The 24,994-nt window shown below is 47.6% G+C and overlaps 1 protein-coding gene across 1 annotated transcript in view; it reads right to left on the reverse strand.

Moving 5' to 3' along the window:
* Positions 1 to 458: 458 nt before the first annotated feature.
* The window catches only part of LOC147447196 (protein ORANGE, chloroplastic-like), a 70,981-nt gene continuing 46,445 nt past the window's right edge, over positions 459 to 24,994 (reverse strand). The window contains exons 7-8 of the mRNA XM_086523078.1: positions 800 to 918; positions 459 to 727 (exon numbers count right to left, since the gene is read on the reverse strand). Coding sequence (XP_086379204.1) covers positions 650 to 727; positions 800 to 918 — 197 coding nt within the window. The 3' untranslated portion in view covers positions 459 to 649. The remainder of the gene's footprint in view (positions 728 to 799; positions 919 to 24,994) is intronic.

Consider the following 24,994-nt stretch of genomic DNA (forward strand, 5'->3'; position numbering starts at 1 on the left):
CTCCAGCTAGTTTTGAACTGAAGACATGATGAGTCAAAACTCGTATAGATGTTTGAGGTCCTAGAACATTAAAAATGCAATTCTTCTTGTTCTTCTCTCTCTCTCTCTCTCTCTCTCTCTCTCTCATGCACACTGCACACATGCATGCACACGCGCTTGCACACTTCTTAACAATATAATAGCTTAAGAGCTTGGGACAACATGCCACATCAGGTGTTCATGGTGATGTTAACCATGATGGGAGCATGCCCAACCTCTGCAACAAAATGTTGATTACATACACATCATCAAAGTGTGTGGACACGTCACAACAGATGACTCTTTCCCCAAAATCGATAAGGTGTTCCATTGCCTTGACGAGAAAGCTATGCTATGCAATGGCAAGTGCATAACCTTTAACATTTTACGTACTTCCTAAAAAGTGTCATCTGCTGATAGACCTGACAACGAGTGTGTGGACACATCACAACAGATGACTCTTTCCCCAAAATCGATAAGATGTTCCATTGCCTTGACTAGAAAGCTATGCTATGCAATGGCAAGTGCATAACCTTTAACATTTACACGTACTTCCTAAAAAGCGTCATCTGCTGATAGACCTGACAACGAGTGTTTTTATTACACTTTCCAAGTAGCCATGTCCCACAGTTCAATCGAAAGGGTCAAACCGTGGATTGCTTTCGTTCGCCATAGCCATCCCAGTGCATAAACAAGTTGGACACATAACCTGGAGTGAGGAACGATTATTATTTGACACCCAGAGCTTGTTTTTTGTCAATTAGATACAGCAGTATTTTACCTTTCCTGTGCCTGAGCAGTTAGAGCACCTTCCTGATTGAGCTGACGATGATGCACAGCTTGAATTTGTTGTGGAAGCACACATGCCCGTTGCTGAACAGCGTGCACATGCCAGGTATCCTAGAAATAAAACAGAAAAGACATCATCACAAGGCGCAAATGCTTGATAGCTGCACTTCATCGGCCTCAAAAATTCCTCGTCGACTTAAGTTCTCACATTGTGTCATGAACTTAAGCGAGTCACCTTGTCTGTGCGCAAAATACTTATTTCATACATAGGGAGCTTAATTTCATTGATGGCCAGAATCTCTCATTTGTGTCCTGAATTTCATTGATAGCCAGAATCTATCATTTGTGTCCTGTACTCATTCCATACACAGGGAGCTGAAACATGCTGGTGTCGTGCCGCTCCGCTTCCATGATAGGAAAAAGAGCAGAGGAATGCAAGTGAAGTTTCTTTGAAGCCTATACGTTTATTGAGCAGTGACTAGGGCTTGATAACAGGCAAGGTTTGATGCTAAATGTATGCCAGATGCAGGTTTTAAGGGCCGGAACCTATGTCTTTGATGCTAAAAGTGGGTATGTCTAAGGTGATTAAAAATGGAAGTTCATGGATAGGAATTGCGGTGCTCAAGATGCTCTATAGGCCTGTCTTTACGGCTCGTCAATAGGAGCTACGGTGAGGAAGATATGACAGTTTGAAGTTGAGATTGATAGCAAATCTGTACTGGATTGGCCAGCTAAACTGCAGACGAGGGATCCTGGATGAAGTGAATGCATGGGCCTGAAGTGCTCCTCTTGTGGAGCACGTCGGTATTTTCAGATCTGCAATCGGAGATCTGGTTGCCAAGATATTGGCAGTTTAAGTTTCCCGAGGGGCTGGTTCCGTACCAGTTTGGTCGCCTCGGTCAGTGTGCAATCTGGTGGTTTTGGGTATCGACCAGATTCTGGAATGCGGTGCACTTAATAGGGCAATAAGCGGTCAAGGAGCATCTCCTCCAAAATGTCATCTCATGCAGTGCTTGGTTGGCAATAATGGAGCTCGGTGGAAATATTTTGGTGGATATGTACGCTAAGTTGAAATATGGGGATTTTGATGCAAATTCGGAGAGCACACTATGTGCTAGAGTAGCTTCCGAACCGGGATGTAGTCTCTTGGAATGCCTATCATATATATATATACCAATGTGGTGCCTTTACGAAAGCACATAAAGTTCTTAATGAGATTTCAGTTCAAAGGGGTCGACTTACGGAGATCATTGATTGCGGGAAATGCCCATGGTGATTTTGGCAAGAAAGTTTCGGATAACTTAAACCAAATGTGGAGGGAAGGCATTTCGCCAAATGCAATCACCTATACTTGCATCTTGAGGGCATGTGGCACTACCTTGGTGGACATGTAAACTAAATGTGGTGCACTACAAGGCCCGTCCGCCCACCATGTCAATGGCCGCCCATTTGAAAAACAACACACACAATGTGTGTGGATGGGGGAAAATAATAGAGGAGATGGAGTGGCGGCAACAAACAGAGGCGCAGAGGAGGAAAAAAACGCCCCGGCAGACCAGCCCGAGCCTTAGACGACAACGACGGTCGTCAAGCGAAAGTGGAAGAGCAGGGCAAGGTGAACCTATTCGGTATCAACGGTGCCAATTTTTGTGTAGGTCTCATGCCGAGGTTGCCACGTCATCAATTTGTTTCCCATAGCAACGACGGCGCCGTCGTTGCTTAAGAAAAGGGAAGCATTTAAAAGAGGATAATAAGGTGTGAGAAGAAAGGAAGAGGGAGAGAAACGTGTTGATTTGAAGTGTAGGAGAAGAAGGGAAGAGCTCGGAGAAGGAGGACTCGTACGCTCTCTCGACTCAAGGCGTCGAAGCTCAAGAGGTTGAAGCAAGAAGGGAGGGATTTCGAAGGTGATTAAAAGCGAAGGTGGAGCTCCGAAAGGAGAAGAAGCGGGGAAGAAGGAAGCTCACGAGAAGGGGCTCGGAAGCTCGGAAGGGAAGGAGAGTCGGAGCGAAGGTCTCTCTCTCTCTCTCTCTCTCTCTCTCTCTCTCTCTCTCTCTCTCTCTCTCTCTCTCTCTCTCTCTCTCTCTCTCTCTCTCTCTCTCTCTCTCTCTCTCTCTCTCTCTCTCTCTCTCTCTCTCTCTCTCTCTCTATGTTCCTTCTCTCTCGACATGAAGGGAGATCGACCCCTACCTCTCGACGGATACATGAAGCAAGGGAAATAGCAGGAGTGCGAAGTGACGGAGGGAGGTCAATTGAAAGAAGCCTCTCTTGCTCTCTCTCTCTCTCTCTCTCTCTCTCTCTCTCTCTCTCAACTTAAGGAAGTAGACAAAGGAGCACCAGTGTTTTAAGTTTTAATAGCAGGGATACTAAAGTGGATAAGCTTTCAAACTATAACCAGGGTTAATTTCTGCTCTCTTGGCTAGATTTACAGAGTTAATTTTTGCTCTCTTGGCTAGATTTTGGGAGAATTAAGCTCTCACAAGCTTGGGACTTGCTCTGGCAGTGCCATTAACGGCTAGCATTTGTAAACGAATTCCACTTTGGTTAAGCATTAGCAGCTTATGGCTTTCACGGTGTCAATTTTAAGTGATCCAGGTGTTTATTGAGCTTTTTGTTTGGTGTTGTGCATATAGTTTCTTAATTTTCCCACAGCGAGCAGCCGGGTGCTGACCCGGCTCACCCTGCGAACCCATTATCCCCGACATCTTTGGTGAACCCAACGCGAACTAAGCCGGGGTGGGAAAGTTTTGTAGAGAAGATGACTACACCGCAAGAGGCGGCGATGCAACAAATGATGCAGCAATTTGTTGCTATGTACATGCAACAACAGCAGACTGCACAACAGCAAATTAATTTACTTGAGCGGATTCGAAAAGCTAGCAAGGCAGTTACAAAAAAATTGCAGCGGTTCGAAGGTCGAGATGTTTCAAAATTTTGCCAGTTTATGAGCAATCCATGGGGGATGATGGGATTGATGATCGTGAAGCAGTTGAGAGGTTTCACTTGATTGTCGTGCCAGAGCTTAGGGCTCGAATTGGAGAGATACAAATTGCACAAGAACCAAATTGGAGGAGTATTTCCTAGAAGATTCTCAAAGGGTAACTAAGCAAAGTTTTATGAAGTGGATCCAGCAGAAAAACAAGGACTTATCTGCACGAGAACTGCTACAAAAAATTGAAAAGAAATTTGAGCAGCTATCTAGAGGAGAGCAGCGGTAATTGAAACCAGAACGCGTAGAGCTATTTGTCCAAGTTGTTGATCCACGGGTTCAAAAAAGCTTGGTGCAGCTACTTGAAGATTCAACAGGTGAATTGGGCTTAGTATCTGATTGGAAGTTGGTTTCTGAAGCAGTCAACATGATTGTAAAAGCGGCAGATGAGGGTGGATAAGCTGATTGTGATTGATCCCATGGAGACAACAGATAAGGAAATTAAGGAGAAGTCAACTTTTGGGAAACAGAAATTAGAAGAGCTGGTTCTTGATGAGTTGATCAAAGGTTTACAAGAATTAAATTTGAACTTGAAAGCAATTAAGCTTGAAGGGGTAAGCACAAAGGGTTCCACTTCAGAGCCCAGGCAACGACCTCCATGCAAGCATTGGGATGACCAATGCATGTGGTGTGATAGTAAAAACCATGAACGCAAAGACTATGAGGATTTTGATGAAGCTTACAAGAAAAGTGTGGTCTTTTGGAAAGATAAGAAGATTCATCTAAGGCAATAGGTGAGCCGCTCCGCTTGAATTTTGGAAGGGGTGATACAAAGAAGTTAGTGGAGGAAATACAACATAATATTGCTATGGTAGAAGCAGCTACATATGGGTTGCAAGTATACAATAGTGCAGATATGAAGGTGCAAGAGCTAAAGGTGATTTGTGCCCTTATGCTTTGAAGACTGAGGAAGCAGGCAAGGTGACTCATGGCAAACTATGCCAGCTAGGGAATTTCATTCGAGAAACTACAGGATGGACTGATCCGGTGGATTCTCTTTCGATATATGCATTTATTGCCAAGTCTCAAGCTAATGAAGCCATAATAGAAGAGAAGCGCAAAAGAGATGAAGATACTGGAGGAACATCAAAAAGAGCAACCAGATCTAAGATGAGGGGCCTACTCCCAAACCTTCTCCTGAAGTGGTTATGGAGGAAATACAACGTAATGTTGCTATGGTAGAAGCAGCTACATATGGGTTGCAAGTATATAAATAATGCACATGATGAAGGTGCAAGAGCTAAAGGTGATTTGTGCCTTTATGCTTTGAAGACTCCGGAAGCAAGCAAGGTGACTCATGGCAAACTATGCCAGGTAGGAAATTTCATTCGAGAAACTACAGGATGGACTGATCCGGTGGATTCTCTTTCAGTAAATGCATTTATTGCCAAGTTCAAGCTAATGAAGCCATAATAGAAGAGAAGCGCAAAAGAGATGAAGATACTGGAGGAACATCAAAAAGAGCAACCAGATCTAGGATGAGGGGCCTACTCCCAAACCTTCTCCTGAAGTGGTTATGGAAGAGGCATCAAAAGATAAGAAGCAGGGTAAGCCCAAGGGACCTTCTTATCATAGTTACCCGGAATGGGAAATTAGAACGGGAAACGCAGAACGCAACATGTATGAAATGCCATTGGATGCTCACGTTTGAAACACGGAACGGGGATCCAGAACGGGAAATTGGTATGGGAATGGGGAACAGAGACTTGAAAATGGCCATTCCCTGTAACCATGCTTCTTATAAGCTGAAATCTGACATTGAGTTGCTACAGATTTAAAAAAGGTTTTTGAAGAGCCCATTCTCAACAACAAAGTGAAGCTCACGTTGGGTGACATCTTGGGAATTGCCAAGCGTGAGTTTCATGAGGAGATTATTGACATTATCAAGAGGAAACGCCAGATACCAAGTGAGCAGGAACCTGATGCAGTTAAGAGCCAAGTGATTCATCACATTGAGTCAAGTTTGGATGCTTATGAAGAGGCATTTGAAAGATGAAAAGTCAAAAGTTGTGGTAGCTACAAATCCAACTATACATGAGGTAAGGCATGTTCATGAAATTGTTTCCTTCCCATTCGGGATCTTGAGAGGTTAGCATCTCGTGGATAGTCTCGTTGTCATTGCCTTCGCACCCTCCCCTGCGCACGCACCTGCACCCCCTCTCTCTCGCCATCGCTCTCTCCCCCCTACCCTCCTTTGTGCTGCCGTGCCTTGTACACCCGTAGCCTACCAGCCCACAGCCGCCTTGCGCCTCAGCCCGCCTGCCCGTACCTCGCGTTCCCCGCCTGCATCCCCTCCCCCCCATCCCATTTCTTAGCTCGCATGAGTCTGTCTTTGCAGCCTTCTGGGAGTTTCGAGTCACTTTCGTCTTCCTCGACTCAGCAGCAGACACACAATGGCGGCTTCTACTCCACCTCAGAGGGACTCTATTGAAGCCCCCTCGCCCCACACCACGGAGCCGACCCTTCGACTTGCTCTTTCGCCAAAAGAGCAAGCGAGCTTGATGGCCGAAGTGGAGCGCTTGCAAGCCACTTCGGTTATTTGTAAGATCATTGGCACTCGGCCCAGTCGGAGCGAGGTTCAGGATTTACTACAGGCCCGTCTTCTATCCGATGTGGGCAAGATCACCAATGTCCAGATCCTCGGGAGAGGGCACTACCAGGTAGAGTTCGAGTCTGCAGATATGAGGCCAAGGTGATTTCGGTGAGCCCAATCGGCATCCGAGCAGCTCAAGCTTACTTCCGACGTTGGCATCATGGTTTTGACCCTACTACAGATGTGCTCGAGGAGGAGGGAGACTTGCCGATTTCAATCTGTTTCCCATGCATGAGGCGAGAATACATCCCCTCCTCCCCAGGATTGGTTGCATGTTCGGGACAGTTCTGGAGTCTCCGCGCACTGCAGCTTCAGTTGTGGCCAAGGCCGCAGGTTTCCCTACTGTGTGGGTTCTTGTTCGTGACACATACTCCCTCCCCAAGGTAGTACTGCTGCCTCGGGTGAGTGGGGGATCGATCAGACAGAGTGTGGAGTATTCGGGTCTCCCGAACCAGTGTTTCATCTGCAGGCAGATGGGCCATTTGGCAAAGGCCTGTCCTCGCAGGAGACCTCGACCCTTAGCGCATGCGCAGCCTCCCAAGGTTGAGCATGCCAAGCAGCCAGATACACAGGACGCACATGCTGGTACCTCGACAGAGACCAGTGATTAGACAGCTGACGGTTGGTAGCGAGTGCCTAGCCACCGTCGACAGGGACGGGCTCACCCCACAGCTCCCCCTGGTGGCCGACCTTCTGCAGCTCAACAGCACTGGGTTCCGACTGGGAACCGTTTTGACCCCCTTCAGCAGGACCAGCCTGAGGAGGCCCCGTCCACTTCAATCCCTCCACCACCGCCTCCTCCTCCCTGCGATGTTGCTGCTCCCCCTCCTCCCTCCCCCCTCCCCCCCCCCACCTCCACCTTCGCCTCCCGCCCCTCCTCTTTCCCGAATGGGGCCCACAACCGCATCTCTCGAGCCCTCCTCCACTCCTCCTCAGACGCAAGGTACTAGACTCGCTTCTGCCGCGAGGCGTTCTCTTGGTAGTGCTTTCACTACGAGCCGTGTGGCTCGAGAGGGACAGCCCCACCCGAGGCCGCCTTTCTTGGTGCAGACTCTCCCTTTGCAGCAGTCCCTAGAGGTTTGACTAGTTTCGACTTGAGGCCATGGACACAGCGGTGGGTTTCTCCTTTTCGATGTGTGGTAGGGATCTCACAAAGTGGACCCAGCATACAGTCCTTGACTGGCTCCAGATTCTACTGAGTTCTCACACCACACAGGGGACTTAGCCGTGACAAATCTGGTGCAAACACTTTGGCCTCTTGCCAAGTTCAACGTGATGCCTCCGGATGCAGCGTGTTGCAGGCACATTGTGGTGCATTTGTTTGCTGACACTCAGTGCCCTCCTTGTTATGTATTTGTGCATGAGGATTCTTGGACAGAGGATGTAGCCCTTTAGGGCTGCAAGCTCGGCTTGGGCCTGGGCAGGACAAGTCACTTCTTTCGCGCTTGTCTAGAGGTCGTTCGGATGCAGATTACTCCCCATCCAAACCGGCCTCAAAGATAGCGAGGTTGGCTACTGCGGCACCATCTGTTTTCTCTCACCGACTCCATGAGGATCATCTCATGGAATGTGCAAGGATTAGGAGGGCCCCAGTTTCAGCGTCAGAGGGGTCAGCTGCGTCAGGAGCTGCAGAAATGCCTTATGGGTGGTGAGATTGACATTCTTATGCTACAAGAGCATCGCCTTTGTGAGAGCCGCATTCAGCGATATAGTCAGATTTTGCGTGGTTGCTATGAGACGTTTTGGTCAGCTGCATTTGGACCTGGAGGCATCCAGGGTGGGGTATGTATGACTATTGCGGACTCTTTGCAGCAGGCCATTGTGCGCAGAGGGATTATTGTGCCAGGCAGCCTCGCAAGGCTCAGTGGATTACAATGTAGGTTCAGGGTTGCCTCATGGGTTTCCTGAACATCTATGCGCCCAATGTGGCGAGCGCACGTGCAGAGTTTTGGGCTCACATAGTAGAGTCTCTGCCGCAGGCAAAACAATGGTGCATTGGGGGAGACTTCAACATGTTGGAGGACCACGCTTACAAGATTGGAGGTACCCATACTTCTATGCATGGAGTTGAGTTGGCAGCTTGGGAGAGGTTATGTATGACTCTGCGGGTTTCAGATGTGTGGCAGCATTCTAGCTTTGTGAGGCCACCTGGCCTTCTCTCGGTCGGACCGTAGAGTGGGAGGAGTGAATCTATCTCGGATTGATCGCTTCTACACTAGTGACCACTTGGATGGGACTATCATTTTGGCAGGGACTCCTTTTTCGAACCATGCACCAGTGATCCTCACAGTGACTGATAGGCATAGGAGGGAGAGCACGATGCTACGCATCCTTGAGAGGGTCTTGCTAGACTCTGCGCTCAAAGAGCGAGTGGAGGCTCTTTGGACAGAGCTTAGTTATGCAAGATTCTCCTGCTGACAGAGTGGCCTCAGGAATTGCTCAGCTTAGTCGACTCTTTCTTCAAGAGTCTTCGATTTGCCTGGCTACAACGAGAGAGGAGCAGCAGTGTCTCCGACGGGGCGTTGCTTCCTTGCAGCGGATGCAGGAGCAGCATCCAGACAGTCCTTGGTTGGAGGAGCAGTTGCAGCAGGCTCGCCAACAGCTTGAAGCACAGAGGAGAGGCGCCATGAGTTTGCTTTCCATCGACAGGCATCCCAGTGGACCCAGGTGGGTGACAGAGTGACAGGCGCTTTCTTTGAGGTAGTGGGACCCCGGCATACGCATGCCAAGGTCAGTCAATTGAGGAGGCCCGACGGGTCAGTTGCTTTAGAGCCAGAGGACATGCGTGCAGCTGCTACTGACTTCTAACGTGATCTACTGTCTGTAGAGCCTCAGTCAGAGTGTCAGGATACATGCAGAGAGAAGGTGTGGGCACAGATGCCTTGTCTTGTGACTGAGGAAATGCGCTAGAGGCTTGAGCTACCTCTTCAGCTAGAGGAGCTTCAGGCGGCTCTTAGCGCACTCCCTCGTGGTAGCTGTCCAAGTGAGGATGGTTTGACTCCAAGATTTTTCTTGGAGTACTGGGACTTGCTTGGCTCAGATCTCTGCAGCGCTTTTCAGTACATCCTGCACACAGGAGAGATGCCTGACAGCATGAGTGAGGGCCTGATTTACCTCATTCCCAAGGAGGGTGGCTCCTTGGATGAGATTCGACAGTGGCAACCCATCACCATCCTCAACTCATCCTACAAAATTCTTGCCAAGGCTTTGACTTTGAGGGTTCATCCACTTCTTGAGAGCATTATACATGGGACACAAACAGGTTTTGTCAAGGAACATAGTATCCTTGACAGCATCTTTACTTTTTGGGAGGCTTCTGACCTCGCGCGGCACCGTGGTGAGGATCTGGTGATACTTCTTCTCAATTTTGAGAAGGCCTATGATAGCGTTGACTGGAACTTTTTGGAGGGCACTCTACGCAGGATGGGCTTCTCAGATGCTTGGATCAGAGGTGTGTCAGCTCTGTACAAACGAGCACATAGTCAGGTTCTTTGTCAGGAGGCAGAGGTGATCATTTCATGCTTACACGTTTGGTCAAACAAGGCTGCCCTCTTGCCCCCTTCCTCTTCCTATTCTATGCGGAGGCGATGAGTAGGTTTTTGGTTTCACAACAGGTTGACTTACGTGGCTTAGCGCTCCCTATTCTGGGAGATGAGCTACTGGATGCCGAGTTTGCAGACGACTCAGCCTTGTACTTGGATGGCCAGGAGGCCAACCTTCACAGGTGTGAGCAGGCTCATGAGACTTTTTGTTGTGCATCAGGCGCACTGATCAACTGGAGAAAGACAATGGCTATCTCGGTTGGTAGTGCTCCTACGCCCGATTGGATGCCAGGTGAGGGTTTCAGATGGATTCCCCCAGGGACTACAGTTCGATACTTGGGTTGTCAGGTTGGCTTGGACTTGTCTCTCGAGCAGCAAATTGCTCCCATCCTCTTGTCCATCAGGAGGAAGTTGTTACATTGGAGCTCCGCACGACTTTCTCTGGCACGCAGAGTTGTAGTGGCCAACCAGGTGTTGTTGGCTACTATGTGGTACATCACTTCTTGTTGGATCTTTTCGAGTTCTTGCATCAGCCAGGTAGAGAGGCTGATCAGGAACTTCCTTTGGTCAAGGCGTGACACTCAGATAGCCCGGGCCAAAGTGGCATGGCAGGTCATCATTCTTCCTTGTTCTCAGGGAGGGTTGGGGATCATAGACCCAGCACAGCAGAGCAGATCCCTTCTAGGGAAGTTCATTGTCAGAGAACTTCTTCCAAGAGAGGAGATTCTTGCTTCAACGGCTTAGTGCTAGAGTGCCTCAGGCTGGAGGCCCCTAGCGACCTTTGACCAGATGGATTTTCACAGAGATGCGCAGAGTTGGCTTGAGCAGGAGACCGGAGGACCGCTTTGCTGTGAGTTTGCTCCGATCCTGGGAGTAGATGCGGAGAGGCCTGGAGCAACATCAATCTACTTGCATGGAGAAGCGCCTAAGACAGCTCCTTGTTTGGAACCCCATGGTTAGCACTCAGAGAGGCCACTTGGTTGGTAGTAGGCCTCATGTTTCCAGGGGTCCCATGGCAGAGGGTCCAGCACGCACTTTAGGTGACTGGCTACAGTTTTCAGGCTTGTCAGAGGAGCTTCATGGCATCCAGCTACAGGGCATGAGAGGGGTGCAAAACATGTGCCAGGACATCTCAGAGGCAGTACCAGCTGAGTGGCTCACACCTCTCGAGTCAGCAATGCCCAGATGGATTAGGGCCTTCACGCGACTGAAGGTTCTCATCTCAGTTCAAGCTTGCTCAGAAATTGTACCCTCCCTGTTTTTCGAGCTACATGGTGAGGGACGCTTACACCGAGTTGCAGTAGAGGCCCCATAGGTGGCAGAGTGTTTTTTTCAGAGGATCCGAGTCGTGGGCATCTGCAGGAGGACTTGTGTCATAGATCCTGACCCAACAGCTCTTGAGACTGAAGACTGTGGGTGTCCCTTTTTTTCAGTACACTGTTCGACTGGGACGTCACATACTGGCAGCGTAGAGAGACTCGTCCTGCTGCAGCACCGCATTGGCAGGAGGAGGATCTCACAGCTGAGTTCTTGGCAGCTTTTTGGGAGAGGTTGCGGGACTCCAAACAGCCGAGGCGAGTCACTTTGTTCCAGTAGCTGGTTGCACACCGAGCTACAACAGTTGAGAGCTGGCTTGTACATAGTGGTCTCTCGGAGCATGTGTAGCTTGTGACCATCTTCTGGAGAGTCAATGTCAATGTCTTTGGGTCTGTCCTTTGGCACAGCAGGTTTGGCTTCGTGTTCTTCACCTGATGCCAACTCTTTCCACTGCTCGGCAGTACACTTGGGGGGCAGCTGCTTGGTCCACTCTCACGGGCCCGGCACTTCAGTTTGAGCTATCCTCCACCAACAGGATGATAGTGATGCAAGGGGGTCGACCTACACTCTAGACTGCTACAGAGCTTACTCCACAAGAGTGGTGCAGTGAGAGAGAGGAGCGTTGGGAGCTCATCTGCGGCTTGACACTCTGGTTCATCTGGCGGGCCCGCTGCTTCCGCATCTTCCAGGCTCGCCCTACACCACCAGCAGGGACTGCTCGGGATCTTTGGCTAGAGCTGATCCATACTCTCAGAGGACACTTCGAGGGACTCCAGAACAACTCCGACCGCATGCGGGAGCGCAGAGAGGCTTTCCTTCGACTCTGGTGCCCTGGGCCTTTTCTCACCATGGTCCAGGGTGTGCTCAAATGGCACTACCGTCCATCTGTGTGGCTTTTCTCTCCTACCATTCTTGATTTAGCCTCATTGTACATATGTTGTTTTTCATTGGGAGAGTCTCCCCATCATGATTGTTATAGCCCTCTCTTGTAGAGGTGGTTGTATCCCTATGGGTAGTTTCATTAACAAATAGAAGGATCTTTTCCTCGGAAAAAAAAAGACAGGTTCATTTTAATGAAGATGGAGATAAGGAAATTGTACCCAAGAGTCACTTTTCTAGGACTCATTGGACTAGAGCAACGACAGAAACCATTGTGAAGCTTGGGAACATAGAAGAGCCGGTTTTAGCTCTTGTGGACCATGGGTCAGAAATCAATCTTATGGCAAAGAGCTTGCATCAAAAAGGGAAATGGCCTATTGATGTGGACCACGGTTGGCGGATTCGAGCTGCCAATATGCTTCCAGAGGATCTTTATGGTGCATGTGCAAACGTTAAGGTAACTGGGGATATTTGTGATGCACAAAACTTTTTTATACAGGAGCATTCATCCTATCTACTCATATTGGGATAACCCTACATTACGGCTGTGCGCATGGAAACAAAGGTGTTAAATGATGGCTCAGCCTATGCAAGCATCACGAGCAGGGATAGTAAAAGGGCTGTTCAATTTTTGACTATGTTTTTATCATGCCAGAAACAAAGATAGCCTACGTGATCATCCATTGCCAAAGATGCGCAAAGAGTTCAAAGAACACGGGTTTTCATAGGATTTTCTCGGGGTGCCACTATAGAGCGGGACTATGGTCGTACGAGGGAGGGGAAGCTCTCGCAAAGAGAGACTTTTTCTTTGGGGGTTTTGGGATTAGCATCTAAGGGTTCGGTGTCATTCAGGAAGTTTACTGAGCTACCTAAATGGTAAAAGTAATATATTTCAAGTATTCAAAGTGAATTGCAAGGATGTGATCTGCTTGAACCAGACGATGTGATCTCAGGAATCTTTGAAGAGATCTCTTATGTGGATACTATGTCAGAGCTAGAGGAGATCAAGGAAAACAGGTTACAAAGTCGAACTGACATTGTTAAAGTGCATTCAATCGACATGTATGAAGAACTTGATATATATGAAGTACTTACACATATAAAGGAGGATTTGGGTGAAGCAATTCAATTCCAAGTAGAAACAAAGTATAAATCTATTGCAAAGAAGGTGAGACCGGTGGCTACACCCTTGCCAGAAGGAAGTGATAGAGTGATGGAGAAAGCTTCTCGGCAACCTATACTCAGAGATCCAAAGAACATTGGACATAAGTTCACTGAAGAGACATTGAAGCAATTGAAGATTGGAGAGGAGGATTTCCTTACTGAAGAGGAGATCAAATGCTTTCGAGAGATGCTTAAAAATCATGGTAAAGCCTTTGCTTTTGAGCCAAGTGAGATTGAATGTGAAGATCCAAATATTGTTTCTCCTATGGTTATATTTATTGTTCCTCATATGCCATGGAGTCTACGTCCTATTCCAGTACCCAAATCTCACTCGCGAAAGCTCGTTGATTTGTTGAATGAGAAGATAAGGATGGGCATTTTGGAACCATCATGTGCACCATACTCTAATCGGTGGTTTATTGTTCCAGAGAAGAATGGTACCCTAAGGTTCATTCAGGATATGCAACCGGTCAACAAGGTAACAATCCCCAACGTAGAAATAGGTACAGTAGTGGATGAGTTTACTGAAGCCTTTGCAGGCAGATCAATCTACTCTATGGATGATCTCTACTTGGGATATGATCAGTTTCAGCTTGCTTTGGAGAGCAGAGATCTTACTACAATGCGTACACCTCTCAGTTAGGTAAGGATATGCACGCTACCACAAGGTGCTACTGACTCTGTAGCCCACATGATGAATGGCATGAATAAGGTACTGAGAGATTTTATTCCTCATATTACTATGCCTTTGATCGATGATCTGCCAATCAAGGGATGTAAAGAAGGGTTCAAAGATGAGGTAAAAAATCAGAGGGGGTGCCGACAGTTTGTTGCCCAACACATTGCTAACTGTGATGCCATTTTATCTAAGCTTGAAGAAGTTAAGCTGACACTTTCAGGGCAAAAATTTTTGGTGCTAAAGAGGTTTTCATTGTGGGGCATATGTGTGGCCCAGATGGAAGACGACAGAGTCCGGCTAAAGTTGAAACTATACAAAAGATGAAAGAAGCATGCACATCAGTCACTGAGGTTCGGAGGTTTTTGGGTGCATATGTATTTTATCGTATTTGGTTGCCGCACTTTGCTCATGTCGCAGAGGTGCTTTATTAATTGCTAAGGAAGGATAAAAGGTTTGTATGGGAAGAAGCTCGTATGATGGCCATCAAAAAATTGAAAATGATGCTTCTCGAGGCTCCTACCTTGAGAAAGGTTGACTATAAGTGTGGAAGGCCAGTGATCTTAACCGTTGACACTAGTCCGACAGTTACTGGGTGGGCTATAGGTAAAGATGATGAAGATGGTCACACGTATGCAGTCCGATTTGGAGCAAAAGTGCTTAATGCTCGTCAAAGAGGTTACCCACACATTAAGAGAGAACTTTGGGGTGTTGCTACTACCCTTAGGTCTGACAAAGAATATTTCATAGGTGCTTCAGTTGTGGTAGAGACAGATTGTTTACCATTGATAGGGATGATTGTAAACTGCACTACTCCGGACATTGCAATGTTGCGATGGATAGCCTTTATTAAGTCTCTTAACCCTGAGTTTTGTCACATTTCAGGTAGAGATAACCCTGTAGCAGATATGTTGTCAAGGGCCATATATGAAGATGAAGAGGAGATGGTTACCACTAGTGATGATGTGGGCTTACAATTCTACACCTCTTTTCATTTACATGCAAGCTGTAATACTCATGCTCGTGTTTTTGAAGTCTTTTCTAAAGAAATGTATGATGGAGAATGGCTTTTGATAGGCCGTTACCTCAGTACTCTTACCAAACAAGAGGGATGGAGTGATCAAGAGTACAAGAGGATTAGGAAAAAGGCTTATGGCTACTTTTTAAAGGATGGTCATCTGTGGAAGCAACCAAAGCGTTCAAGAGGGGTACCACAACGGGTTGTTTGTGATAGAGCAACTCAACAACAGGTGATTAAAGAGTTTCATGAAAGCTTATGGGTTGGACACCCAGGGGTATGGGCAACTTTTGTCAAAATCAAGGACCGCTACTTGTGGAAGGGAATGTACAAAAATGTTGTTCAATTTGTGGAAACTTGTTTAGTATGCCATCATTATTCTAATGTATGGCATCGAGACGGATTACATTCTACTTATCCACTAGCTATGCATTACAAGTGGGTAGTAGTTTGATTACAATGGCAGTGGGCGTTTGGCAAATGAGGTATATTGTTCTTGCTAGAGAAGATCTCACAAACCAAGTTGAAGGGAGAGCTTTGCGAACAAATGGTACAAGTTCTGTATGCAAATTTTTGCTTGAAGATGTAATCTCCAGGTATGGCTGTGTTGGTAAAATCACTGCTGATAGAGGAGAGTTGGATGCAAATCAAGCCCGTGAGTTCTTTGCTCGTTTGGGCATCAAATTGGCTCTTACCACGGCATACAATCCAGAAGGTAATAGGAAAAGTGAAAAAGGGCATCCGCCTATTGTTAAGGCTTTAGCAAAGACGTGCCGAGGACATATTGGTGATTGGCCTAAGCTGCTACCTTTTGCTTTATGAATTGATCGTACTACGCATAATTCAGTTACAGGTTATTTTCCATTTGAATTGATGCATGAACAGAAACCCATTATGCCTACATAGAAGGCAGTTATTTCTTGGACTATAATGCCATGGGAAGTAGATATGTCTACTGAAGGTTTGCTTGCTTTACGTATTCGCCAACTTGAGAGGCGTCAAAAAGATATTGAGCAAGCCAAAGAAAAGCTCAAGGAGGCAAGGTTGAAGAATAAAGCAGCATTTGATGAGAAGCATAGACTAGGGCCATATGCTATCAGAGATGGAGATTGGGTACTTGTTTATGACAATAGTTTGAAAAACCAATACTCTGCTATATGAAAGATGGTCAAACGTTGGTTTGGACCGTATGTTGTACTTCATGTTTATGACAATGCGACATATAAATTATGTGAGTTCGATGGCACTGAGCTTAGAGTGCCTATTGCACGGAAAAGGATCAAACTATTCAAGAAACGAGAAGGTGAGTTCAATTTTCACGATCAAAATTTAGATCAGCATTCAAGGGACGATGATGATATGTATGCATCAGACAATGTGTCTGATGAAGCTTTTGATGATGTAAATTAATAAAGAAGATCGTTGGCACATGCCGAAGGATGTGCAGGTTCAGAGAGGGTGGATGTCGTGCCGCTCCGCTTCCATGATGGGAAAAAGAGCAGAGGAATGCAAGTTAAGCTTCTTTGAAGCCTACATATTTATTGAGCAGTGACCAAGACTTGATAACATGCAAGGGTTTGACGCTAAATGTATGCCAGATGCAGCTTTCAAGGGCCAGATCTATGTTTTTGATGCTAAAAGTGGGTATGTCTGAGTTTATTAAAAATGGAAGTTTATGGATTAGAATTGCGGTGCTCAAGGTGCTCTATAGGCCTGTCTTTACGGCTGGTCAATAGGAGCTACGGTGAGGAAGATATGACAGTTTGAAGTTGGGATTGATGAGGGATCGGGGATGAAGTGAATGCATGGGCCTGAAGTGCTCGTCTTGTGGAGCACGTCGGTATTTTCAAATCTGCAATCGAAGCTTTGGTTGCCAAGATATTGGCAGTTTAAGTTTCCGCAGGGGGGCCGGTTCGGTACCAGTTTGGTCGCCTTGGTCAATGTGCGATTTGGTGGTTTTGGGTATCAACCAGATAATGGAATGCAATGCACTTAATAGGGCAATAAGCGGTCAAGGAGCATCTTGTCCAAAATGTCATCTCATGCAAAGCTTGGCTGGCAATAATGGAGCTCGATGGCATTATTTGGTGGATATGTACGCTAAGTTGAAATTATGGGGGTTTTGATTCACTTTGGAGAGCACACTAAGTGGTAGAGGAGCTTCCGAACCGGGATGCAGTCTCTTGGAATGCCTATCATATATATATATATACCAATGTGGTGCCTTTATGAAAGCACATAAAGTTCTTAATGAGATTTCCGTTCAAAGGGGTCGACTTACGAAGATCATTGATTGCGGGAAACGCCCATGGTGGTTTTGGCAAGGAAGTTTCGGGTAGCTTAAACCAAATGTGGAGGGAAGGCGTTTCGCCAAGTGCAATCACCTATACTTGCATCTTGAGGGCATGTGGCACTACCTTGGTGGACATGTAAACTAAATGTGGTGCACTACAAGGCCGTCCACCCACCATGTCAATGGCCGCCCATTTGAAAAAACACACACAATGTGTGTGGCTGGGGGAAAATAATAGAGGAGATGGCGTGGCGGCAGCAAGCAGAGGCGCAGAGGACGAGAAAAACGCCCCTGCCAGCCAGCTCGAGCCTCAGACGACGACGACCGTGAAGCAAAAGCGAAAGATCAGGGCAGGGCGACTCTATTCGGCATCAACGGTGCCAATTTTTGTGCAGGTCTCATGCCGAGGCTGCCACGTCATCAATTTGTTTCTCATAGCAACGGCGCCGTCGTTGCTTAAGAAAAGGGAAGCATTTAAGAGAGGATAATAAGGTGTGTGAAGAAAGGGAGAGAAACATGTCGATTCGAAGTGTAGGAGAAGAAGGGAAGATCTCGGAGAAGAAGGGCTCGTAGGCTCTCTCGACTCAAGGCATCGAAGCTCAAGGGGTTGAATCACGAAGGGAGGGATTTCGAAGGTGAATAAAAGCGAAGGTGGAGCTTCGAAAGGAGAAGCGGGGAAGAAGGAAGCTCAGGAGAAGGGGCTCGGAAGCTCGGAAGGGAAGGAGAGTCTCTCTCTCTCTCTCTCTCTCTCTCTCTCTCTCTCTCTCTCTCTCTCTCTCTCTCTCTCTCTCTCTCTCTCTCTCTCTCTCTCGCGACTATGTTCCTTCTCTCTCGGCATGAAGGGAGATCGATATCTCTCTGGAAGCAACCTCTCTTGCTCTCTCTCAACTTGAGGAAGTAGACAAAGGAGCACCAGTGTTTTAAGTTTTAATAGCAGGGATATTAAAGTGGATAAGCTTTCAAGGTATAACTGGGATTCATTTCTGCTCTCTCGGCTAGATTTTGGGAGAATTTTAAGCTCTCACAAGCTTGGGACTTGCTTTGGCAGTGCCGTTAACGGCTAGCATTTGTAAATGGATTCCACTTTGGTTAACCATTAGCAGCTTAAGGCTTTCAAGGCATCAATTTTAAGCGATCCAGGTGTTTATTGAGCTTTTTGTTTGGTGTCGTGCATATAGTCTCTTAATTTTCCCACAGCCAGCAGCCTGACCCAGCTCACCTTGTGAACCCATTATCCCCGACACCGGTCGCCCAAAATTCCAACTTCACATGGATCACTCTTGAATCTTGTTCATGCCCCATGCATAGATTGTGAGCCACAACTTTACTCCAGTGCCGAGTGCTTTATGCTAGGTTAAAAGTTCCAAACCTAAACCCTTCACTCTGCATGACAACTTGATACCTCTAAAATATAATGCGATCCACTGGATTGCAAACTGAAAACAAAATCTGTTGAGACCAAGAAGTTAAGCTCGTGGTTCAAGCCATACCACTGAAATGAGTGAGTCAATACTGAGGTAGACTAGGCTGTAAGATTCTACAAGGTACAATAACCAGTTTGGTAATGATCGCAGAAAGGAAGGGCTAGTCTGCAGGTAAGTCATGCATGAATTAGAAGCACAAAGATGACAGGAATAACAAGGCTGACAGCAAGGCTAACATGGGAGCCCTGCAACTATCCATGCACATAATCATATGATCTTAGATTTGCAACTCTGATGAATCAAAATGAGCACGTTGTATTGGTCCCATGCTAACTTTCTCAAAAAGGTTGGCTGGTGTCTTAATGCTGAAAAAGAGAGAATAATGCTTAAAACACAAACGAGAAGAAATACAGAGACAGAGACAGACACACACACAGAGAAAAAGAGACACACACACCAATGGGGTTCAATGGAGTGCTTCCCCCTTACTTTGGCTCTCATACCCTTGGTTGGCTCCCACGCCTTTGCATGGTGAGCTCCATGGCCAGCGTAAATAATGGTGGGGAGGGGTCCATGTGTTGCAAACCCTCATATATGGGGTATCTCTAAATGTTCACTAAATCAGGAGTGAAGCGATGGTGATATGTGGTGGTAACTGTAGCAGGGAGTGAAAGTAAGCTAGCCATGAGAGAAAAACGGAGGCACGTATGATCAGCACCTATGGGACATGCTGGGAGAGAGAGAGATCGAACCAACTCCATGGCCAACACCGAACAGGGAGCCCATAATATGAGCCACTGTATTACCATTGCAGATAAGTGATTGGTGTGCAGCTCCCAGAAGCTCCCAAATCAACCAAATGTGGCACATGACCAGTGTTGTCTGCCCAGTCTGCTGATGATCTCCCTACTCATCCACTGTTGTCTGCTTGTGTTTGCTGGCGATCTTCCTAGTCCCATCCCTTCTGCATCTAAGATATGCAGCAGGAATCACATTTATCTCCTCTGAGTTACTGCGTACAGACATGGAAATCCCCCCTATGAACACCTCCCCAATCTCTAGATATTGCAAAATGTCGCACGGGAGTACTGAGTATGATAATTGAGTTTGTGCCACTAAAGAGAAAGAAAGAAAGAAAGAAAGAAAGATTTCTGAACATCTTCTAAGGCCGAATTTGGCCTATGAGACAAAACAGCATACATGTGTGTGTCCTCTGAGAGAGGGCTTCTTTGTGGCTCTGCCCGGCCTTCTGAGGGCATCCTATTTTCTTCCTTTTGACTCTTCATATCCCAATGCTGCCAGTATGTGTCGCCCCAGTCGAACCGTGTACGGAAAGAAGGGGCTCCCACGGTGATCGGCGGAAGAGAAGGGGTCTTTCCAAAACCACTCTCCAGGGTCCCACTGCACTCGTGCCAGAGGGCAGCTCTCCCAAGTCCAAAGCTGCCAGTGGCCTGTCTCAAGATCTGATAGGTCAGGATCTGTGACACAAGTCCTCCCACAGATGCCCACTACTCTTATCCTCTGAAAACAGCACTCTGCAACCTGTGGAGCCTCTACTGAGACTCTGTGTAGGCGACCCTCGGCCTGGATATTAAAGAACATGGGGGGTATGGACTCCGAGCAAGCCCGAACTGCGATGAGGACCTCCAGTCGCGTAAAGGCCCCCATCCATCTGGGAGCTGCTATCTCTAGAGGGGTGAGCCACTCAGCTGGTAAAGCCTCTGTAATGTCCTAGCACATGCTCTACACGCCTCTGATGCCTTGTAGCTGGATGCTCTATGCCTCCTATGGCAAACATGATGATTGAAGCCAATCGCCGAGAGTGCAGGCTGGGCCCTCTGCCATGGGACCCCAAGAAACACGAGGCCTACTACCAACCAGGTAGCCTCTCTGAGTGCTAACCATGGGGTTCCAAACAAGGGGCTGTCTCGATCGCTCCTCCATGGAAGTGGGCTGGTGCTGCTCCAGGCCACTCCTCAGCTGCTCCCAAGTTCGAAGCACGCTCGCAGCAAACCGATCCTCCAACCTCCTACTCACAACTCTGCGCATCTCTGTAAAGATCCACCTGATGGAAGGGCTCCAAGGGCCTCCTGCATGAGGGACTCGAGCTCGAAGCCGGTGCAAAAACAACTCCTTCCAGAGCTCCTCCCCTGGAAGCAGTCCTCTGACAACAAACTTCCCAAGAAGGGCTCTGCTCTACTATTCTATGCTGGGTCTATGTAGTATGATCCCCAATCCCCCCCTGAGAACACGATAAGGTGATGACCTGCCAAGCTACTTTGGCCCGATCTAACTGGGTGTCAAGCCCTGATTAAAGAAAGTTCCTTATCAGCCTCTCTAGCTGGCTGATACACGAGCTCGAGAAGATCCAGCAAGACGTGATGTACCACATAGTAGCCAACAACATCTGGTTGGCCACTACAACTCTGCCTGCCAAAGAGAGCCGTGCCAAACTCCAATGCAACAATTTTCTCTTAATGGACAGGAGGAGGGGAGCAGTCTGCTGCTCAGGGGACAAGTCCAGCCCAACCTGACAACCCAAGTAACAAACTACAGTCCTTGTGGGAATCCATCTAAAACCCTCACCTGGCGACCAATCAGGCGTAGTAGCACTGCCAACCCAGAAAACTATTGTCTTCCTCCAGTTGATCAATGCTCCTGATGCACAACAAAACACCTCAAAAGCCTACTCACACCTGTGCAGATTGACCTCCTGGCCCTCCAAGTACAAGGCTGAGTCGTCGGCAAACTGAGCGTCAAGAGGCTCATCTGCCCTAATAGGGGCTCAAGACCACACAAGCCAACCTACTGAGAAGTCAAAAATCTACTCATCGCCTCAGCATAGAACAGAAAGAGGAAGAGGGCCAGAGGGAAACCCTGTCTGACCGAACGCATGAGCAAGAAGTGTTCCCCTCTTCCCACTGCCAAGAGCACCTGACTGTGCACATGCCTGTAGAGAGCTGAGACGCCTCTGATCCAAGCATCTGAGAAACCCATCTTGCGTAGAGTGCCGTCTAGGAAGTCCCAGTCAACTTTGTCGTAGGCCTTCTCAAAATTGAGGAGTATCACCAGATCCTCTCCTCGGAGACGCGCGAGGGCAGACGCCTCCCAAAAAGTAAAGATGTTGTCAAGGATACTACGCTCCTTGACAAAACCTGTTTGGGTCGCATATATAATGCTCTCTAGTAGTCGCTAAATCCTCAAGCTCGGAGCCTTCGCTAGAATTTTGTAGGATGAGTTGAGGATGGTGATGGGTCACCACTTGTCGAATCTCATCCAAGGAGCTCCCTCCTTGGGAATCAGGTAGATCATGCCCTCACTCGTGTTGTTAGGCATCTCACCAGTGTGCAAAACGTACTGGAAAGCGCTGCAAAGATCCAAACCAAGCAAGTCCCAGTACTCCAAGAAAAAGTTGGGAGTCAAACCATCCTCCCCTGGACAACTACCTCGGGGGAGTGCTCTGAGAGCCTCATGGAGCTCCTCTAGTTGGAGGGGAAGCTCAAGTCTCTGTCGCATCTCCTTAGTAACAATGCAGGGCATCTATGCCCAAAACTGTTCTCTGCATGCAGCCTGACACTCTGACTGAGGCTCAACTGACAACAGATCACAATTAAAGTCAGTAGCAATTGCACGCATATCCTCAAGCTCTGAAGCAACTGACCTGTTGGGTCTCCTCAATTGAATAACACTGGTGTGCCCATGGCATGGCCCCACCGTCTCAAAAAATTCCCGAGTTACTCTGTCACCCACCTGGGTCCTCTGAGATGCCTACCGATGGAAGGCAAACTCATGATGCCGCTCCTCAATGCTAGCCAACTCCTATCTGGCCTGCTGCATCTGCTCCTCCAACCAAGGACTGTCTGGATGCTGCTCTTGCATCCTCTGCAAGGTAACAATGCCCCGTTGGAGACGCTTCTCCTCCTCCCTGGCTGCAGCCTGACGACCTACAGACTCCTGGAGGAAGAAGCGACTAAGCTCAGCCAGTCTAGAGGCCACTCTACGAGCAGAGGTGTCATGTGTATCCAAGCTCTCTGTCCAAAGTGCCTCCACTTGCTTTCTAAGCTCTGGATCCAGCAAGATCCTCTCAGGGATGCGTAGCATCGCACCCCCCCTCCTCTGTCTGTCTGCCACAATGAGAATCACTCGCGCATGGTCGAAAACGGTAGTCCCTACCACGATGCAAACAGATCTTCCCATGTCACAGATGTGGTAACTGGAGTAGAAGCGATCTATCCGAAATAGATTCACTCCTACTCTGCGGTCAAAGCGAGAGAAAGACAAGCTATCGGGGGGTCTTACAAAGCCTGAGGGCTGCCAAACATCAGAAACCCTAAAAGTCATACATAGACACTCCCTTAGGCTGCCAACTCAGCCGCGTGCACAGAGGCATGGCCACCTCCAATCCTGTGAAAGGGGTCCTCCAACATGTTGAAGTCTCCCCAAGCACACCATTGCTCTGCATGCAACGAAGACTCTACAATATGAAACCAAAACTCTGCTCGTGTACTTGCCACATTGGGAGAATATATGCTCAATGAGGCAACCCTAAACCTGCATAGTAATCCACTGAGCCCTGCTTGGCACAATAATACCTCTGAGGCTCTACCCACAATGGCCTACTGCCATGAGTCCGCAATAGTCATACATACCTCTCCCTAGATACCTCCAGGTCCAAATGCAGCTGACCAAAATGTCTCATAGCGACCACGCAAAATCTGACCACATTGTCTAGTGTTGAAACTCCTGACGCAACCGACCCCTCTAACGTTGAAACTGGGCCCTCCTAATTCCTGCACATTCCATGAGACAATTCTCATGGAGTCGGTGAGAAAACACTGATGCTGCAACAGCAGCCAACCTCAATATCTTTGAGGCCGGCTTGGATGGGGAGTAGTCCGCATCCAAGCAACCTCTAGACAAGCGCAACTGAAGTGACTGTCCCACCAAGGCCCACGCCGAGCCTGCATTCTGTAGGGGGAGATCCTCTGTCCAAGAATCCTCATGTACAAACGTATAGCAAGGGGGGCTCTCATTAGCGCAAAAACAAGGTAGTTGATAGGGCATACGCACCACAAAAGATAGAAAGAAATAGCACAATATCAACAAAACTCATCGGAAGCTCTCAAAAACGAGAGTCTATCTTCCACAAAACTCATCGGAAGCTCTCAAAAACGATAGTCTATCTTCCGCTAACTATGTCTCTTCGGACATAATCATTCCTGCGTCAACCCACGAAGGAAACACGCGAAACACACGCACACACGCTTGTTGTAATTTTCTACACATAACCAGAAATTGTTACCTGAGCGCGTTCTAATGCCGAAACGGAGGTCCTTTTCGCGACGGAAACGCTCCAAACTTTGTGTATGTGTATAGTAGGTAGAGAGGAATAGTTTCCTACTAAAGCTTTGCTGAAATTCACCCTAATACAGGTGATTAGGGGCTGAAAACAAAGAATTTGCAGCAGCTAGTAGCGAGAGAAAGAGAGTTTTCTACTACTTTACGCGATGAAACTTCTCCCACAGCTGCCTACGACCATGAGAGGCCTTGTACTAGGTGATGGGTGCATAGAGGCTCCACATACACCACAAGGTGTTGCTCTCAAGCTTCAATGGAGAGCTTCACTGCGTAGAGGACGTTCAACTTAGGGAGAGTAGTGCACTGCCGACCTAGCAAGAGGGGGAGGGGCTGCTCTCTTATAGCCTCACAGAAAAGGGGGCCCTAGCATGAAGAGAGAGAGAGAGAGAGAGAGAGAGAGAGAGAGAGAGAGAGAGAGATTGCATGGGTAAGTGTGCCAAGTGGCACACTTACTTTAAATATTTTAAAACCATTCAACTTTTGACTTTAAAAATCCTGTGCTAGTTAATGAAATGTGTCATTAAGTGCACAACTGCACACATAGATGCAACAAATGAAAACGTTAGCTACTCCCTAACGCATTGCCGTACCAGCAATGCTCTGGCATTACCTGTTCGCACTTGTCCGGCCATTTGGTCCAGTACAAATCATTTAAAAATACTTTTAACTAACTTATCCTAAGGCCGTAAAATAATCAGGCCTTAGGGTTAATAGTCTAAGGACCCCATCTCATTCCTGTGCTTGCACTAGCGCACGTAATTTTCTGAACCTGAAATCTGAGGCTACTATCTACCCCTTCATTGAAGACCCGATTTCCCAATCACTAGGGCTTCAGGGTATTTTTCTGCTAGGGTCTCCCTGAGGTGCTCTGGCACAAACTTGGGCACACCTAAGGCCCCAAAAACTGCTAGATCTATTTTGATGTGCACACAACTAA

Source organism: Adiantum capillus-veneris, chromosome 11, assembly GCF_014529385.1.
Source record: "Adiantum capillus-veneris isolate H3 chromosome 11, ASM1452938v2, whole genome shotgun sequence".
Classification (NCBI taxonomy): Eukaryota; Viridiplantae; Streptophyta; class Polypodiopsida; order Polypodiales; family Pteridaceae; genus Adiantum; species Adiantum capillus-veneris.